Source organism: Salmo trutta, chromosome 38 (genome assembly GCF_901001165.1).
Source record: "Salmo trutta chromosome 38, fSalTru1.1, whole genome shotgun sequence".
In the NCBI taxonomy this organism is placed as follows: Eukaryota; Metazoa; Chordata; class Actinopteri; order Salmoniformes; family Salmonidae; genus Salmo; species Salmo trutta.
Window position 1 is genome coordinate 11,197,975 of NC_042994.1, and position 13,987 is coordinate 11,211,961.

Genomic DNA, 13,987 nt, shown 5'->3' on the forward strand with positions numbered 1-13,987 from the left:
ATCTGATTAAGTGACATACCGTTGAAGTCGGAAGTATACATACATCTTAGCCAAATACATTTAAACTCAGTTTTTCACAATTTCTGACATTTAATCCTAGTAAAAATTCCCTGTCTTAGGTCAGTTAGGATCACCACTTTATTTTAAGAATGTGAAATGTCAGAATAATAGTAGAGAGAATTACTTATTTCAGCTTTTATTTCTGTCATCACATTCCCAGTGGGTCAGAAGTTTACATAAACTCAATTAGTATTTTGAACCTTTAAATTGTTTAATTTGGGTCAAACGTTTTGGGTAGCCTTCCACAGGTTTCCCACAATAAGTTCATTGAATTTTGGCCTATTCCTCTTGACAGAGCTGGTGTAACCGAGTTAGGTTTGTAGGCCTCCTTGCTCACACACACTTTTTCAGTTCTGCCCACAAATATTCTATAGGATTGAGGTCAGGGCTTTGTGATTGCCACTCCAAAGCCTTGACTTTGTTGTCCTTAAATCATTTTGCCACAACTTTGGAAGTATGCTTGGGGTCATTGTCCATTTGGAAGACCCGTTTTCTTTAATAGTAGCCTCTCTAATATCAAACATGTAGGGTGTGGTGTACCGCAGGGCAGCTCTCTAGGCCCTTTACTCTTTTCTATTTTTACCAATGACCTGCCAATGGCATTAAACAAAGCCTGTGTGTCCATGTATGCTGATGATTCAACCATATACGTGTCAGCAACCACAGCTAATGAAGTCACTAAAACCCTTAACAAGGAGTTGCAGTCAGTTTTGGAATGGATGGCCAGTAATAAAATGGTCCTGAATATCTCTAAAACTAAGAGCATTGTATTTGGTACAAATCATTCCCTAAGCTCTAGACCTCTTCTGAATATGGTAATGAATGGTGTGGCTGTTGAAACAACAACAAACTGTCATTGTCAAAACATGTAGATTCAATGGTTGTAAAGATGAGGAGAGACTGACTGCATCATTTCCTCTTTTTATAAGAAACATTAATGTGTTGAAAAATCCTAATTGTTTGCATAGTAAACTTACACACAGCTCTGACACACACACTTACCCCACCAGACATGCCACCAGTGGTATTTTTACAGTCCCCAAGTCCAGAACAAATTCATGAAAGCGTACAGTATTATATAGAGCCAATCCCTTCCATCTCATATTGCTCAAATGAACAGAAAACCTGGTTTAAAAAAACAGATAAAGCAACGCCTCACGGCATGCCTGTCCCCTATTTGACCTAGATATTTTGTGTGTATGTATTGATATGTAGGCTATGTGTACCATTTTACATTTATGTAGTTCTGTCCTTGAGCTGTTCTTGTCTATTAATGCTTTCGCAACAGCTAATGTGAATCCAGATAAAATATCCCCCAGAAATTGTATCTTCCTCCCACCCACACACAAAGGTCCCTGCACAGACCCCCAGCAACCTCCCTATTCCTTCTTCTTCTTCTTCTTCGGTGTCCTCCTTCTTGGCTATTTCTTCCTCCCACACTTCCAGCGAAAAGGCTTCCCTCTCTCTAGGGCTGTGGCGGTCACGAAATTTCATCAGCCAGTGATTGTCGAGCAAATAACTGTCAGTCTCACTGTAATTGACCATTAATTAACATAAACACATTTAGCATCTTCTGGCTTCCACACATAGCCTACAAGCCACTGATGCAGACCTTTGGAACATCTATATTTTAAAAAGTAAAATAAATACATGTAATATAGCCTACACATTCACAATAAATCCATTATTTATTTTAGACAGGTCTAAAGAAGCATGATATGAAGATAATGTAGTCTAGTTCAGAAGAACAGAATAGCATACTCTGAGTTATCTTTATGTTAGGTCCTGATGTGGCTATGCCAAATGGCTGTAGGCTAAACTAGTTCATTTAGCAGACAAGATTTGCTTAGAATTCCGTGGCATTATATTTTATATTATTTTATAGTATGAAGAATACAATTGAACACATATTTTCTCCAAACGATTTGAGGGAGTGCGCACATGCGACTACTCTGTTTCTTATGCTGGGCATCATTCACAAATGATAATATATAATTCACAAGTGACAGGCTAATATTGTCTCCCATCAGACTATTCTTGATTTAATCTTGTCTTTACATATAGGAAATAATATATGTATGAAATTTGTTTTGATTAAAAATGGACCATTATCATGCACCTGTCTCGAAACAGGGGCAGTGGGAAAAAAATACATGTCTATGCACTTAAAGAGCGAATGGAGGATGCTTTTCCTGTGGTTCATTTCCAGCCAGGCAGCCTATACTCCTGTTGTAAAGATAAACAATGTTCTTAATATTAGGAATGTTGAGAAATAAATATAGTAGGCCTAGTCTATAGAAAGCTGAGGGGAACCTCCTCTTTTTAGTAGAGGCCATCACTCTGTTTTCTTGTATAATTGCATAGCCTATAAAAATGTGGTGGTAAATGAGCTCATGGGCTCTCATGAAGTGTTTGATTAGATTTTTGGTTACATTTGCTTTGATGTCAGAGTGATTCAAGAGACAATAGAGTGTTGAGTACCAGGCAGTTAGAAGGTTGATAGGCTACTAATGACCATCAGCAGCATCAGAGCTTGGGGAAGCCTAATTACCATGACTAACCGGTCACATGGAATATGATGGCCTTCATGACTCGTGACCGCCGGTGTGGAGGTACTAAAGTCACCGTAACAGCCCTACCTCTCTCTCTCCCCTCCTTCATTCCTTCCTCTCCACTCTCCCTCCCGTGTAGCATCCCAAGCTTTAGAGAACCGCCACTGGATTCAACAGGATTCACCACACTTGAACTATATTGTTACACACACACAAGCACACCACCCTGCTATTCAGAATAATACTTGACAATACAGTAGAGATATCTAGATCAGAGATATCCAGATTAGAGATAACAGACATACAACATACTCACATGTATCTGAGTTCTGACTCTCTTCTGACCAGCACATCTCGAATCCTGTCAATCTTGAACAGCTCTCCCTCGATGTCATCTATGGTGATGGTGGAGTCTGCCATGGAGACGATGTCCTCTTCTGGTCAGAGAGAAGGACAGACAAACGTTACGTTTTTCTATTAAACTTCTTTCCAGTTCTACATTTTGGAATGATATGGATATGGTAGAATAGGTAGGCAAACGTGTGCTCACTCGCAAACATGCGCACACACACACACACACACACACACACACACACACACACAGTCGCACATGCACACTCTCACACTCTCACACACACACACACACACAGTTGGGTTGGCACAGCAAAGTAACATTGTGACAAGATAAAGCTCGCATATGCATAAAGGTGGCTGTAAGACACATGTCCTACTGTAGCATCATGGATAAAGTAGCTTGGGACAAGATCATCTTCCTTGTATGCTGCCAAGCAAAACATTGATTTTGTCTGGTTCAATGCAGGCTAAGGAATTAAATTAGGGTTGGTTCCAGGCTTAATCAAATACATACAGTTGAAGTTGGAAGTTTAAATACACCTTAGCCAAATACATTTAAACAGTTTTTCACAATTCCTGACATTTAACCCTAGAAGAAATCCATGTCTTAGGTCAGTTAGGATCACCACTTTATTTTAAGAATGTGAAATGTCAGAATAATAGTAGAGAGAATGATTCATTTCAGATTTTATTTCTTTCATCACTTTCCCAGTGGGTCATAAGTTTACATACACTCAATTAGTATTTGGTAGCATTGCCTTTAAATTGTTTAACTTGGGTCAAATGTTTCAGGTAGCCTTCCACTTCCACAAGCTTCCCACAATAAGTTGGGTGAATTTTGGCCCATTCCTCCTGACAGAGCTGGTGTAACTGAGTCAGGTTTGTAGGCCTCCTTGCTTGCACACGCTTTTTCAGTTCTGCCCACACATTTTCTATAGGATTGAGGTCAGGGTTGTGATGGCCACTCCAATACCTTGACTTTGTTGTCCTTAAGCCATTTTGCCACAACTTTGGAAGTATGCTTGGGGTCATTGTCCATTTGGAAGACCCACTTGCGACTAAGCTTTAACTTCCTGACTGATGTCTTGAGATGTTGCTTCAATATATCCACGTAATTTTCCTTCCGCATCATGCCATCTATTTTGTGAAGTGCACCAGTCCCTTCTGCAGCAAAGCACCCCCACAACATGATGCTGCCACCCCCGTGCTTCACGGTTGGGATGGTGTTCTTCGGCTTGCAAGCCTCCCCCTTTTTCCTCCAAACATAACGATGGTCATTATGGCCAAACAGTTCTATTTTTGTTTCATCAGACCAGAGGACATTTCTCCAAAAAGTACAATCTTTGTCCCCATGTGCAGTTGCAAACCGTAGTCTGGCTTTTTTTATGGTGGTTTTGGAGCAGTGGCTTCTTCCTTGCTGAGCGGCCTTTCAGGTTATGTCGATATAGGACTCGTTTTACTGGATATAGATATTTTTGTACCTGTTTCCTCCAGCATCTTCACAAGGTCCTTTGCTGTTGTTCTGGGATTGATTTGCACTTTTCGCATCAAAGTACGTTCATCTCTAGGAGAAAGAACGCATCTCCTTCCTGAGCGGTATGATGGCTGCGTGGTCCCATGGTGTTTACACTTGCGTACTATTGTTTGTACAAATGAATGTGGTACCTTCAGGCCTTTGGAAATTGCTCCCAAGAATGAACCAGAGTTGTGGAGGTCTACAATTTTTTTTCTGAGGTCTTGGCTGATTTCTTTAGATTTTCCCATGATGTCAAGCAAAGAGGCACTGAGTTTGAAGGTAGGCCTTGAAATACATCCATAGGTACACCTCCAATTGACTCGAATGATGTCAATTAGCCTATCAGAAGCTTCTAAAGCCATGACATAATTTTCTGGATTTTCCCAAGCTACTTAAAGGCACAGTCAATTTAGTGTATGTAAACTTCTGACCCACTGAAATTGTGATACAGTGAATTATAAGTGAAATAATCTATCTGTAAACAATTGTTGGAAAAATTACTTGTGTCATGCACAAAGTAAATGTCCTAACCGATTTGCCAAAACTCTAGTTTGTTAACAAGAAATGTGTGGAGTGGTTGAAAAACGAGTTTTAATGACTCCAACCTTAGTGTATGTAAACTTCTGACTTCAACTGTACACAGCAAAAACTGAAAAACAGGGAGATATGCTTTTAAAAAAAAAAAAATCTAGCCGGTGCCTAGCACTTTTGCTCTGATGAAAACAATTAATTAAGTCACAAAATCCACGCTTTGGCAGCAAGTTGGAGGTTTCTTCCTCAGTCATTGTTATGAGAAACGTTGAAGGTAAAAACTTTTCAGCCTTTGAATACAAAGACTTTTTACCAATTCCCCAGCGTGTGAGAAGTTGAGGTAGAAGAACTGTGTTCCTTGTAATTACTGTTGATTGTCTGAACCCACGGAGACTCTGGGGAACCATTTGAGAAAAGAGCTGACTGTCTGAGTGCTCTGGTGCAGACTGTGCTCTGGTGTAGACTGGCTCACACAGTGAGTGAGTTAGTGAGTAAATGAGAGTGACAGAGAAAGTTTGCGCGTGAGTGAGTCTGCCTCTGTGTGTCCTACCTCCCTCACCCCCAGTGGGCTTTGAGTGGAATATAAATCACCAAGAAAAATATGTCTAAGTATGAACAGCTACTTATGGGGTTTTACAGCAGCGGCCAGACATCAGCACAAGGAAATACCTAACAGAATGACATTATAATAAACAGTTGTGTATGTCAATGTGCATTTCTTGAATTTATGCAGGGCACACCTTGCCAGGCCATTTCTCTAAGTTGCTTTATAACATTTACTTGGCTTTTTACTACTTTGGTAACCAGAGTGTAATTGCTACTGGTAGTATACCATCCTTTACCACTATTCCATGATTCCATCTAACCTGCTGTTACACAATGATAACGTATTATAAGCTTCGCCACATCTCAGCCGCTATATCTAACCCGTTTGTCTGTCTGCCCCAAGCTGTTAACATCAAGCTTTGTTTTCCCGCAGAGTCCCAATAACTAGTGTGGGATGGTGTAATGGGCGTCATATAGAGGAGACCAAGGCGCAGCGTGTTGAGTGCTCATCGTTATTTTTTAATGAAAAACGAACACTAGACAAAATAAACAAAAATGACAGCCAACAGTTCCGTCAGGTTATACAAACTAAACAGAAAGCAACTACCCACACAAACCAGGGGGAAAAAAGCTGCCTAAGTATGGCTTCCAATCAGAGACAACGATAGACAGCTGCCTCTGATTGGAAACCATACCCGGCCAAAACATAGAAACAAAAAACATAGAATGCCCACCCCATCACACCCTGACCTAACTAAACAGAGAAAAACCAGCTCTCTTAGGTCAGAGCGTGACAGATGGAGCCAGTTCAAAGCATTTCAGCTTCAGAGCCACTGCAGAATTTCAATCGAGCTAAACACTCTGACATGAAATCAAACATTCCACTGCGTTCACCTCCCCAACTCCCTATTGCTTTCACAGATTTATGCCTACTAGTCACACAAAAGAGAATTATACATTTATTTTACCATCTGATCCTAGATCAGTATTTCTTGATCAAACGTTCAACTGCATCCACCTCCACAACTACCTATTTCTTTCGCAGACTTACACCTTCAAGTCACAGAAAAAACAGATTATACATGGATTTAACTTTATTTACTGATCCTAGACCTGTCAGAAAGATCAGTAATTCCTTGTTGAAGGCGTATTGAGGTATGCTGATGAGTGTCCTGCGTGCCAAAAGACTGTTAGCTTGCTGAGCTAAAGGAAGTCAGATATTCAACAGTTCAGTCAGTCTGCCTTCTCTTCCTCTGAGTCTCTTCTGAGTCTCGTCTGCTGGTGTCTTGGTTCCCTAGCGGCTCTGCTAACTAACTCTCCCCCGCTGTTGAGCTGCTCTGTGTGGAGCCCGACTAACTGAGACACCACCTGGGCTGGGGATTGAGAAACCTCACAACACCACCACTGACTGAACAGAGAATCTGATAGTCTCATCCCTCAGGAGGAAGAGGGAGACTGTCTACTTTGATACCCTTTACAATGGCAAATACATACAAGATGTGTGTTTTGTCTGAAAGTCAATTGAAAATAAAGCAGAGAGAGAAGGGTGGGGGGGAGCGAGAGAGAGATATCCTTTTCTCCTCCTCACACATAGGCTAGCCCCAGGGATGGCAGGCTAGACTGGGCTTGATGTGCAGAATCAGATATAACATCCTTTGAGAGAGCTGAAAGGAAGAGAAGAGGTGTATTCTAACTAGCACCAGCTGTGCGTTGTTACATCTGCTCCTGCCATGCCCTCTACTGCTCATCCTGTGTCTCCTTGACCTGCCGCCACTCCCCCAGTACTCTCTCCCTCTCTCTGTGTGTGTGTTTGTGTGGGTGGAGACAGGTGTGCTGGAGTCAGAGCAGATCCCCACCAGCTGCAACCTGTTCCATAATCAAGACCTCTACAAATACTCGGCCCTGCCACTTCCACGCTGCCAGATCATAATCTCTGCTCAGTCAGTCTACGCTTCTAGCCGTTTGTTACTGTTAGATCCTGTTATCCTGTTTTCCTGGCCTGATGCTGTTTTCCTCTCCGCTACATTTCCGCCTGCTCTGACTCTGGTCCCTGTCTCCAGTTCCACGTCTCGTCATCCTGCTACTCTGTCCTGGATTCCCCACTCTACTACTCCCTTGGATTCCCCTCAGGACCTGCTTACCCTGTCCCAACCCCTCTCGCTCCAGCCTTAGTCTCCGCACCTGGCTTCCTGCAACCCACCCGAGCTTCCCCTGGCCTGCACTCCATCTTCCCCCTGTGTTTCAATAAATACTTTGTTTACTTCATCCCAGTCTCCTCATCTGAGTCTGCTCTTGGGTTCCCCTGTTCCACTCCGCGTAACATGCGTGGGTAAAATCACTGGGGAAGCCAAGCCCCTGTCCCCTCATCCTCAAAAAAAGTCATAATACAATCTATATCGCATGTACAGTAACAGACCCTGTTACTGTACAACATGACCTACAGAATGGTCAAGCTAGTTAATGTTTCTGACATTTTCGGACCACTCTTGATGTAGCACCAGAGAGTTACCGCAAGTCACGAAGAAAACAGGAACTGCCTCCACTATTCCAGCACCATTTCAACATCATCAAATCACCTCTGCTTAGTCTAATACAGTGACAACTCAAAGATACCAAAAACAATTTAGTCCAATCAATGTAAGCTAAATATGATGTGGCTGTCCATGGTTCTGATTTCTGTGTGTGTGTGTGTGTGTGTGTGTGTGTGTGTGTGTGTGTGTGTGTGTGTGTGTGTGTGTGTGTGTGTGTGCATGTTTGGGTAAGTAGAAAAACATGTTGACTCACCCTACTTGTAGAGAAAATCCAATGCCATCCTCCTCTCTTTGATGTTGACGAAATGGTCTATCACTCTGTCATACAGTACATTCTTTTCATTTTTGTTGTCCTAGGCTACCTGGCTAAAATGCTTGCTCGCTAGCCTAACTTCCATACATGGGAAACTTTGGCTAGTTAACATTAGCCTTCTACATCTAGCTACATATTGAACTTGTATCAAATCAAATCAAATGTTATTTGTCACATGCACCGAATACAACAGGTGTAGACCTTACAGTGCAATGCTTGCTTACAAGACCTTAACCAACAATGCAGTTAAGAAAATACCCCCCAAAAAGTAAGAGATAAGAAAAACAAATAATTAAAGAGCAGCAGTAAATAACAATAGCGGAGCTATATACAGGGTTACCGGTACAGAGTCAATGTGTCAATGTGCGGGGGCACCAGTGTCGAGGTAAATGAGGTAATTATGTACATGCAGGTAGAGTTATTAAAGTGGCTATGCATAGATAATAACAGAGAGTAGCAGCAGCGTATGGGGGGGGTACAAATAGTCTGGGTAGCCATTTGATTAGCTGTTCAGGATTCTTATGGCTTGGGGGTAGAAGCTGTTTAGAAGCCTCTTGGACCTAGACTTGGTGCTCCGATACCGCTTGCTGTGCGGTAGCAGAGAGAACAGTCTATGACTAGGCCTTCCTCTGACACAGCCTGGTATAGAGGTCCTGGATGGCAGGAAGCTTGGCCCCGGTGATGTACTGGGCCATACGCGCTACCCTCTGCCTTGGTGTCGGAGGCCGAGCAGTTGCCATACCAGGCAGTGATGCAACCCGTCTCAGGTCAGGGGCACAACAATGTATGAATTAATGGTTGGATCAGAATTGCCATTATAATCATTGACCAGTACGGAGAAAAAGTAAAAGCACAAATCCCTATCTCTATCCATGGCTAATTTAGGAAAGGGACAATTTTAGCTAGCTGGCTAGCTAGCCAAATGAGGACAACACGAGATGCAGCAATTCAAGTTTTTCTATCAATGACGTAAGCTCCTAATGGGATTTCAGAGCACACTTTTTTTTGGTGCGCCAGGACCATTCACAGTTGAGCTCACTCAGTTTAGCTCAACGCTGACTGGGAGACCAGATGCTCACTGGCTTACTTTGCATTCAATGCTACAGGTGGCAACAATATCATACTCGTTTGGACCAGACAGCATCAGGTAGATGGCCTACACAGAGAGACAGCGGGGCGCTGTTTTGCTCGCTCGGATGCTTTCTCCTGTGAGTTACATTCAGCCTCTTGCGAATTGAAGGAAAATGATGAAACACAGAGAGACTAAAGATAAATTATTGTATGTTTTTTTTGTCCATTATTTGGGGAAGTCTGGCTTCCCTTGGCATCCATGAATACACGCCACTGCTGACTAGGCTCTGTGACCTTTGGCTTGTACTGAGAGAGTTAAAAAGCTAAAGAAAGGAGACTTGATGACTATCAGCAGTGTAAATTCACTCATATCCCTTTGGCATCTGTCAGCGTTGTATTGTGTACAAGCCTGAGACTCCCAAAGAGCCAAAGCAGTCAGCTTTCTCAGCCAGGCACAAAGGATGCATACTTAGCTATATGAATCTTCACAGAGCCGCTCAGCTGTGTTACTACAGTATGACACACTTCCTGATGTGACCCGCTACGACAGCGCTTACGTCAAGACAGCCATGGCACTTTTACACCGGAGGGAGGGGTGGTCTCATCATAAAGACTGATTAGTGGACTCTGGATCGTAAAAACTTGCTAATGTTTCGAACTCCATTCAAGTAAACCTGACAACACTCCCAACATCTCCTGAAGTTCAAACCTCTCTATAACTCTATTGTCTTTAGTGTCTATTCCCATCCCTCCTCGGACCTACACTTCCCCCCTGTTAAGGACAACACCAGTGGCACGTTGGGATTTCAAAATGCCACAACAGGTTTCCCAAAAGCCATCAGTGAGAGGTTCACTGTGTACCCAGCCTCCGGCGCCCATTACCTTGACAGCCATCATCACGTCTGGGGCTGAGAGGTTGGTCGGGTCTGGCGTAACTATGCGGCATGTTCACACCCCTGCACTAAGGGAAAGAGATCGGAGTAGGGCTGGAGGGGGTCATTCCTGGAGCTAGAGCTAGGGTCACTGTGAGAGTGCATAGCAGAATTGTGTGTGTAATAGTGTGTGTGTAATAGTGTGTGTGTGTAATAGTGTGTGTGTAATAGTGTGTGTGTAATAGTGTGTGTGTAATAGTGTGTGTGATTGTGTGTAGAGAGAGAAATGAATAATAGAGATACTGGAAGAACAGTCATCCAATTCCTCTGCGGAGCTTCTCATGTTGAGACAATTTCTGTGTTCCAAACTCAATTAAAAAGTACACTACTACCTGGTTTGACTGCGGCTCGCTCTAAGTCCATGTCTCTCACCCTCCCTAAGAGAATGTCTAGCACACTGTCACTGCCAATTGGAGGACACTGCTGGATCTGTTGGCCGACCGTTACGTGTTAGCATTCAGCACCCACATAGCATATGTAATATAGCATAGAACAATGTATGTGACTCCTCTGAAGTCTAATTATTTTATGCTTCGAAGAGAGCTGCCACAGCGCGATTTAAACAAGGCCTCAATTTGCTGTATTTTTTCTCCTCCTTCTATCCCTTATTTTTTCCCCCTCCATCAGCCTGGGTGGTTTTCTTCTTAATGAGGTAGATATCACGCAGTGACGGACTAACGGACAGGTCAGTCTAAATGCAGGGAGGAAGGGAGGAGGAAGGGTAGAAGGAGGGAGGAGGGAGTGAGGATGGGAAGACCGGAGGGAGAGAGAAAGATATAAATAAATGAGAGAGGGGTAGAGGGGAAAAGATAGAGACAAGGAGAGAAAGGGAGAGAGAGAGAGAGAGAGAGAGAGAGAGAGAGAGAGAGAGAAAGAAAAAAAGGAGAGATTCAGATTCCTCATTTTGAGGAAGTGCAGTAATAGACTACAGGTACTTTGATTGAAGAGAAATAGAAGATAATGACTAAAACAATAAAGTGTTTTAGTTACAAAAAAATATATAAATTATTCTCAACAAACAAACACTTTCCAATTCCTTTTGTTGTTGAAACATGAAAGCAAAAGGAGAATGACTCAGAGTATTGTTGATGTAATGATATCAATAGTGTGGGAACAGTGTGTCCCCAGCCTTGCAAAACTGACACTCACAATGTTCTCTTCCATTCTCAATGTCCTGTTAAGTCTCATCAGCGGGCCATCATCTATAATTTGGGGTGCAATTTACTAACTTTAATGGCGTACACCCTGTGACTGTACACATTATTCTAAAATGTCCACACACACGTTATTGAAAAAACTCACTTGTTATGGCTTTACGTCACCTGCCATCACATGGTTGGAGAGTTACTTATCCAATAGAACCCAGAGGTGTCCTTCAATGGAAGCTTCTCTAACATCAGATATGTACAGTGTGGTATCCCTCAGGGCAGTTTCCTTAGGCCGTTACTCTTCTCAATTTTAAAAAACGATTTGCCACTTGTCTTACAAGAAGCTACAGTCAGTTACAGTCAGTGTCAGAATGGGTCATTAACAATAAACCGGCCTTAAATACATCTAAAACCAAAAGTATTGTATTTGGTTCAAAGCCTTCTCCTAGACCTAAACGTCAAATGAAGTTGTGCATAAAGGGTGTGACCATTGAACAAGTGGATGAAGCTGAACTCCTAGGTATAACATTGGATGGTCAGTTATCATGGTCAAGTCATATTGACAAAGTTGTTGTAAAGATGGGGAGAGGTATGTCTGTTATAAAAATATATTCTGCGTTTTTGACACAACTGTACTACAACTAATCAGATCTTCATTACTGTCTGGTAATATGTTAAGGTGCCGCAAAGAAAGACCTATCAAAGCTGCAGCTGGCTCAAAACAAAGCAGCACACCTTGTCCTTAACTGCACACACAGAACTAACGCCAACAACATGCATAATAGTATTTCATGTTTGAGGGTTTAGGAGAAATTGTCTGCTTCTCTTGTAGTCTTTTTAAGAAACATTTGTGTGTTGAAAATGCCTAACCATTTGAATAAACTATTTGCATACACTTCAAACAGACATACACTGTACATACCGCACCAGACACACCACTATGGGTTTCTTCACTGTACCCAAACTAAAAACAGATGTAATGCGTCACTCAGTTACTGTTTCTTCGGAAAGTATTCAAACCCCTTGACTTTTTCCACATTTTGTTACGTTACAGCCTTATTCTAAAATTGATTAAATTAAAACAATATCAGAAATCTACACACATTACCCCATAATGACAAAGCGAAAACAGTTTTTTTGATTTTTTTGCAAATGCATTAACAATAAAAAACAGAAATACCTTATTTACATAAGTATTCAGACCCATTGCTATGAGACTCGAAATTGAGCTCAGGTGCATCCTGTTTCCATTGATCATCCTTGAGATGTTTCTACAACTTGATTGGAGTCCACCTGTGGTAAATTTAATTAATTGGACATGATTTGGAAAGGCACACACCTGTCTACATAAAGTCCCACTGTTGTAAGAGCAAAACCAAGCCATGAGGTCGAAGGAATTGTCCGTAGAGCTCCGAGTCAGGATTGTGTCAAGGCACAGATCTGGGGAAGGGCACCAAAACAAAAACAATTCTGCAGCATTGAAGGTCCCTAAGAACACAGTGGCCTCCATCATTCTTAAATGGAAGAAGTTTGGAAACACCAAGACTCTTCCTAGAGCTGGCCGCCCGACCAAACTGAGCAATTGGGGGAGACGGGCCCTCTAGAGTTCCTCTGTGGAGATGGGAGAAACCTCCAGAAGGACAACCATCTCTGCAGCACTCCACCAATCGGTTCTTTATGGAGAGTGGCCAGACGGAAGCCACTCCTCAGTAAAAGGCACATGACAGCCTGCTTGGAGTTTGCCAAAAGGCACCTAAAGACTCTCAGACCATGAAACAAGATTCTCTGGTCTGATGAAACCAAGATTGAACTCTTTGGCCTGAATGCCAAGCGTCACGTCTGGAGGAAACCTGGCACCATCCCTATGGTGAAGCATGGTGGTGGCAGCATCATGCTGTGGGGATATTTTTCAGCGGTAGGGACTGTGAGACTAGTCAGGATCGAGGCAAAGATGAACGGAGCAAAGTACAGAGAGATCCTTGATGAAAACCTGCTCCAGAGTGCCCAGGACCTCAGACTGGGGCAAAGGTTCAGGACAACGACCCTAAGCACACAGCCAAGACAATGCAGGACTGGCTTCGGGACAAGTCTCTTAATGTCCTTGAGTGGCCCAGCCAGAGCCTGGACTTGAACCCGATCGAACATCTCTGGAGAGACCTGAAAATAGCTGTGCACCAACTCTCCCCATCCAACCCGACAGAGCTTGAGAGGATCTGCAGAGAAGAATGGGAGAAACTCCCCAAATACAGGTGTGCCAAGCTTGTAGTGTCATACCCAAGAAGACTCAAGGCTGTAATCGCTGCCAAAGGTTCTGAGTAAATGTTCTGAATACTTATGTGAATTTGATATTTAATTTGTATTTATTTTTATTAGCAAACATAATAAAAAAAATGTTTGCTTTGTCATTATGGGGTATTTTGTGTAGATTGATGA

The 13,987-nt window shown here is 42.6% G+C and overlaps 1 protein-coding gene across 2 annotated transcripts in view; it reads right to left on the reverse strand.

Moving 5' to 3' along the window:
* Positions 1-13,987, reverse strand: part of LOC115178529 (uncharacterized protein C16orf45-like) — a 42,177-nt gene that overhangs the window by 26,918 nt on the left and 1,272 nt on the right. For both annotated transcript variants that reach the window (XM_029739776.1, XM_029739777.1), the window contains exon 2: positions 2,929-3,049. In XM_029739776.1, the coding sequence (XP_029595636.1) occupies positions 2,929-3,049 (121 nt within the window). The remainder of the gene's footprint in view (positions 1-2,928; positions 3,050-13,987) is intronic.